General features: G+C 48.1%; 1 protein-coding gene across 5 annotated transcripts in view; it reads right to left on the bottom strand.

Annotated features, from left to right (window-relative positions):
• Positions 1 to 807: 807 nt before the first annotated feature.
• Positions 808 to 6000, bottom strand: part of LOC144132393 (uncharacterized) — an 82512-nt gene continuing 77319 nt past the window's right edge. For all 5 annotated transcript variants that reach the window (XM_077664769.1, XM_077664773.1, XM_077664770.1 and 2 more), the window contains 2 exons: positions 4210 to 4415; positions 808 to 1479 (listed from right to left, as the gene is read on the bottom strand). In XM_077664769.1, the coding sequence (XP_077520895.1) occupies positions 1259 to 1479; positions 4210 to 4415 (427 nt within the window). In that variant the 3' untranslated portion in view covers positions 808 to 1258. The remainder of the gene's footprint in view (positions 1480 to 4209; positions 4416 to 6000) is intronic.

Here is a 6000-nt window from a genome sequence, read left to right as displayed (position 1 = left end):
GTTTGCTGCGTGTGTAAGTTTACTATTTGGCTCAATTGTTGATGACGAGAGGTTGTAGTGATTGAGCGAGTTTACATACTCTTCTCAGAAGGTGCTTCAAAGTCCCTTTAAGCAGCGAACACTCCCGCTGCATCGTTGGTACTGTCTCGCGTGGTTTGCAGGCTATCGCGTCCGTGTTTGCCCTCTGGTGATTTTTCCTGTCTGACGGTTGCCTGAAGATGTGCAATAAAAGGTAAGCTAATGTGTGACTTTCAGCCCTTTTGCGGAAATAAATCGCTTCAGAGCAGTTTATTCTCAGCAGGTTAAATCTGTTGTGGTCGCCTTCAAATCCAATCAGACTGTACATGTGTAATAGATGCAATATGAATGTCGTCCAACGGCAAACACGCGTGAGCGCCTCGGTGATTCCCACCTCATCCTTTGCCACTTTTGTCAAAAGTTTAGAGCTCAAGAGGTTTGTTCCATTACCACACCGTGTGGCTTGCAATGAATCTCTAGTAAACTCTCCTGAAGGTAAGATAATTTTTGGTACTGCCTCCTCCAAAAGCCATGTACAGGACTTCCATGAATGCTTCAGGAGCCCCCAACATGGCTTAGGAGCAAATCCGTTTGGCTCTAAGACTTTTGACAAAGGTTTACGGGGGCTCGTTTCTGGTTCGGTACGTCTGAAGTTTGTTTCCTGGAAATAAGGGTGCGCGGTGGTGCTATTCGTTAGTAAATTGAGGAAAAAAAACTAATTCCAACACATACTCGGCAGCTATAATTCAAGGGGTCGATTTTCTTGTTTTTTTCCAAAAGCAAAAAAGGTTGTATTTGTTAGAACGAAATAGCTTTGCAGATTTTATTATAGAATCAAGGTGGAGAGCGCGCATAGCAAAGAGCGAAATCTCTTGATTGTTGCCCTCTAACGCCAAGCATCGGCAGAAAATCGGTGAATGGGTCACGAGAAAAAATATTCTTCCCTGCAAAGGCGATGCCCCTCTTTATGGGGGCGTTGAAGCGCCTCTTGTGCGCGGTTCGATTACGCAAGATAACGTCCATCGTACTTAGGTCAATTTTTCCACATTTAAACGAAACGCGAATATGTCCCTCTTCGGATGCAGCAGTTGAATTCTTTGTTGAACAATATCGTCATAATCCGAAATTGTAATAGTATTGCTCCTTTGGCTCATAAGTAATGGCGCCCCGCACTTTCACGCAACAAGCGTTAGCTGAGTCTACGGACGCGTTAACTGCTCGCTCGAAGCAGAAGCGCGTTCTAGGGCTGCCGCCGGCCGTCCAGAACTGCGGGCGCACTGGACGCCCCTCCCCCTCCTCCTCCCGGCCTGCCGCTGGTGCTGCCAGGAGAGCCTCCGGAGTCGCCGTCTTTCCTCTTGCGGTCTTTCCACCTCAGGAAGTTCAGGAAGCCCGCGTAGATGGGCGGACCGGCAGAGGGACGGCTGCTGCACGTGTGCGGCTGGTAGCCAAACTCCGAATGCACTGAAAACGGTCACGGAGGACGTGCATTAGTGCCATGATCAAATATATCGCCGCGGTGGGTGGTACGTAATGCGACGCTCTCAACTAGGCTCTGACACTCGTAGCAGTCGTGTAGTGCCGTGCACGTTCACATGAAATGAGGAATGGCAACTCTTATTAAAATACTCGCAGATTTCAGTTTTTTTTTCTTTTAACGCAGTGAACCAACCTCTGCAAACACTCCCTGACGAATGCCACTTCTGTACTTCATAAGACGCCTCGACGAAGGTGAACAGGTTTCCCAAATCGCTGACGTTTCCTTGCGTCTCGTTGTTGCTTCTTGTAATAAAATCTCCGCAGAATATTTGGCTCTCGATACGACAGTTGCCGGCATAAACATATTTATGCTAGCAGGTCTCAGCCATCCGAGGTGAGAGAACAGAAAATGTTTTTCTCTAATCTTTTCCCAAAATGTCATTGTTAAAATGGCAAATAAAACTGGCGATAAAAATAAAACAAGCCATGTAAAAATTACCAGCGCACCCTTAATACGAAAAAGGGGTATGAAATTCCGTTTAACAGAATATATAAACAGTATGAAATGTTAATTGCGCAAAATTCGGAAATATTGAACTTTTTCTACCACACGCGCAAAAATTCAAAATATATAAATACACCTTACTCTCAGAGTTCGAGCTGCTTCTACTATCGGCGCTTGGAAAGCCGCGTTACTTAGAAAGGCTTTCAGCTCAACGCTCCCGTATGCATCCAGCGGTCAAGAGCAGGTCTAAATCTGGCAACAACACTGAAAATGTGCCATGTTTGCGCCGTTTGTTCTCGCTTCATCATAGTAGCAGTCATAACTACGGTCCCTCCCCGGAAATGACTCAAGACAGTTTCCCGCTTTCAGGCCTGGAGTTATTGACTGGAAAACCTCTCCGGAAAACATCGCCAATTCTTAAATTGTGGTTATGCACTTCATATCAACTTCAACTGTTCACTGCAACAGTCACAACAATATATCCTCATTTCCAGAAGGTATATTCTCTAAACCCTCATATTCCGCATACACAAATTTCTATCGATTAATCTAGGTTATCCGCCATGGTATTTGGTGCAGGCCACCGCAGCAGCCTTAGCTCTAGCCGTAACGTGTACCACAGCTCTGGCCTTTTAACTTGAAGCAAGACGCACTGGTGCAACTTAAGTAGAAACACAAACAATGTGGAAGGGTCGGTTCAGCTGACCGTTTTATTTCTGGCGCTGTGGCGCGACAGGAGTTGCTATTGGATTTACCGAAATTAAGAAATCAAAAGCAGCAGCAACTTGGTGACTCCTCACTGTTGCTTATACCCTGTGAACGGCGTGAACACGAGGTAGATGGTTTAATAAAGGGCGTATTACGCAAGCCTACTCAGATCTCTCTCTACACGTATGTCGGCGAGTGTAAGAAGCAAAAGTCATTGAATGTCCTCTCTGCACTAACGCTCATAGAGCATGGGGGCTTTTCGAGAGTGAAGTATTCATTTACGAAAATTTCCTGACGTGGCTCCATTCCAACGACCACCCTTTGTCACTGCTTGCTTTCTGAGACATACAGCTTCTATAATGTTTGCGGCAGTTGATCGCAGGAAGCATCCATCAATGCCGTCCGTTCACGGTGTGTCGAACCCACAAACCATGGCTTTGGCTTTTACTTAATCCTGGTGGTGCAGCGTCCGGCCTCCTAATGAGCTTTTTTTTTGGTGGAGTGTTTCTGAAGGACCGAACGGCACAGACTACACACATACAGCACTTCATTAATTATCAGAATTCACTTCTGAGTCAAACTGCGATTACTCTCCAAGGTGAAATTACAGGAGAATGTTACGATCTGTGCCGAAAATATTGATAGAACATTCCTTACCGAAAAATAAATGCGCACATTTATTGATCCTGACCGCCGCGGTGGCTCAGTGCTTAGGGCGCTCGGCTAATCATCCGGAGTTCCCGGGTTCGAACCCGACCACGGCGGCGGCGTTTCGATGAAGGCGAAACGCTAAGGCGCCCGTGTACTGTGCGATGTCAGTGCACGTTAAAGATCCCCAGGCGGTCGAAATTATTCTGGAGCCCTCCACTACAGCACCTCTTTTTTCCTTTCTTCTTTCACTCCCTCCTTTGTCCCTTTCCTTACGGCACGGTTCAGGTGTCCAACGATATATCAGACAGACACTGCGCCATTTCATTTCCCCAAACACCAATTACAATTTATTTATCCTGTAATACCTACTCCTGCAATCGTGTGCTATTTAAAAACTACCAAAAACTGGAATAAAGATCAGACCAACCTTGCTCATACAAGATCAGTATTTACATGCACTTTGCTTTAATATTTCCAGCTTAGAAAATATGGCATATTTGAAATAGACATTTGGAATTAGACATTTGGAAAAGTGAGCAACGGAGCAAAGGTGAGGAAGGAAATGAATTCAATATGTGAAGCGTCGGCAGTTAGAAGTGTATGTAAGGTATCTGCATCCCTTAAATTTTTTACTTGCACGGAAACTCATTTTGTCATAAATACAGCGCTGACCTTCCTGACTGCACATAATGCCCTGCTTGCATTCAAGGGTGGGATAAAGTGGGAAATAGAAGCCATGTGATAATCAACTGAAAGAAAGTTATTTTGCGGGCAGTATCGCACCGTCGGATCAATGCTAGAGGATCTCAGTGCAGCCCACAACATAGATGGAAATAAAAATGAAATCATACCGTGGCCGATCTTGTTGATGTAGTTCCAGACGAACTCGTCCGCGGAATGGAATCTGTGCAAGTCGCGCTGCATGAAGGCGAGGAGCTCCAGCTTGCGCTGCCAGTCGCCCGTCGGGTTGGGCACCGTCAAGTAGTCGCTGAGGTGGCCGCACAGGTACGCCAGCCAGAGCGCGTTCGTCTCAGAGTGAAACAGGTCCCAGCGGTCCCTGTGCACGGCAGCAGAAAATAGATGTTGCAGAGGAGGCAAGTGCGCTTTCACCTTTTCTTCGCGAACACTCCTTGTCGTTTAGGGGCATGCGATTTGGCTGAGGCTCTCAACAGCCTAGTCTGCCACCACTGCCAGCACCACCTGACCAGTCGCCCTTTTTTTGGAAACTCATTTACAGCGCCCAATTTCCTGAAGAACGTAGTCCAAAAAAGCAACATTGCCGCTTTCTAGCCCGCAGTTTTCTTTTCTGGCATCCTATCCAAATTCCGGTTTTATAATTACGCTGCACCGCCTTCTCGCTGCCTCTAGGTTTTTTAAGAGCCAGTGTTCGCGTTGCGAGTGTGTACTCTTTTTTTCTTGAGTTCGGCGCATTTTCTGTAAGGTTAAGTAATAACCGTTCGTTACCGAATGGGAAAGCAATGCTTTACAGGGGTCTAGTGAATGACAATAATAAGCAATGTCACGATATGCTATCCCAACTTTCAAGATTATTGAGCAGGCTTGCAGCGCACCGAGATGCACGAAACGAACTGATTTCCAGTCAACCCCTAATTTGCAATGTTGTGCAGCGATCTGGGAGAGTCTCAGTGCGCAGATTCTGCGTAAAATACGCAGCAATGAATACTTCACGGTATGGAGTTCATTACCGTTGGAAATTCTTCGCATGGCAGCTATTGAATGGTGTGTGCATGCGCCAAATTTTGTGACATTTAACCGAAACCTACTGTCACATATATTAAGGGGCCTAAATTAAATTTTAAAGGAAAAACGTGTGAAGAAGACGACGCGAATTAACCGAAGAATAAAGAAGAGTAAGAAGAAGCATTCGTTGAGGTGGAGAGAGATGATTGGTGGAGAAGCATACGGTGACGTGGAGAGAGATAAATGGTGCAGAAGAGAAGAAGACGACGACAAGGCTTACGTGGACTAACACCGAGGCTATAAAAGGGCGAGCGAGAGCGAGGCACAGGGGGGAACAGCAGAGAAGCAGAGGCTCCGGTGGGTCAGGGGCACATCGGTTGGAAGAGAGCGACGCCGGCTACTGCTCCGGTGAGCTCGCGTTCTACGACATCGCATCGTGGACTTCCTGCCGTGCCTGAGCCTGTTCCGGGGAGTCAACAGAGGACGCTACCACCTGCTACGGCCAGGGGTGTCCCCAGCGCTGTTGCCACCCACCCGGGTGGTGCTCCCAACGCCAACACCGGCATCACCTCCACGGGCGCTTGGACTTGGAGCTTGTACAGGCGCGCTCACACTAGCGGGAAGCTTCCCGCACCGGCACAGCGTCAACGTCGGCGCTGCCTCGCAGCTCCTCAGAATGACGCTCACACTGCGCGCGTTTTCTCGCTGCGGTTGTCTTGGAATGTGGAGAGAGGAGGCGCTGAGGGAGGACCCGAACGAGCAGAAAGAGAAGACTGGAAAGCGCACCCTTTTTTCGCGTCGTCGTCTTGATCGTCTGCTAGCTCCCCTCCCGTCGCCCTGGCAAAGCAGCCGCCGAGTGCCCGGCCAGCCGGACGCGCGCAGCCTCCGCCTCCGCCGACGGGGTCACTGAACTGGGACCGACGTCACGGTTCACGGTCGGC

This window comes from Amblyomma americanum, chromosome 5, assembly GCF_052857255.1.
Source record: "Amblyomma americanum isolate KBUSLIRL-KWMA chromosome 5, ASM5285725v1, whole genome shotgun sequence".
Lineage (NCBI taxonomy): Eukaryota > Metazoa > Arthropoda > Arachnida > Ixodida > Ixodidae > Amblyomma > Amblyomma americanum.
The sequence above is the reverse complement of the archived record's forward strand: the minus strand, read 5'-3'. Positions and strand labels throughout refer to the sequence as shown.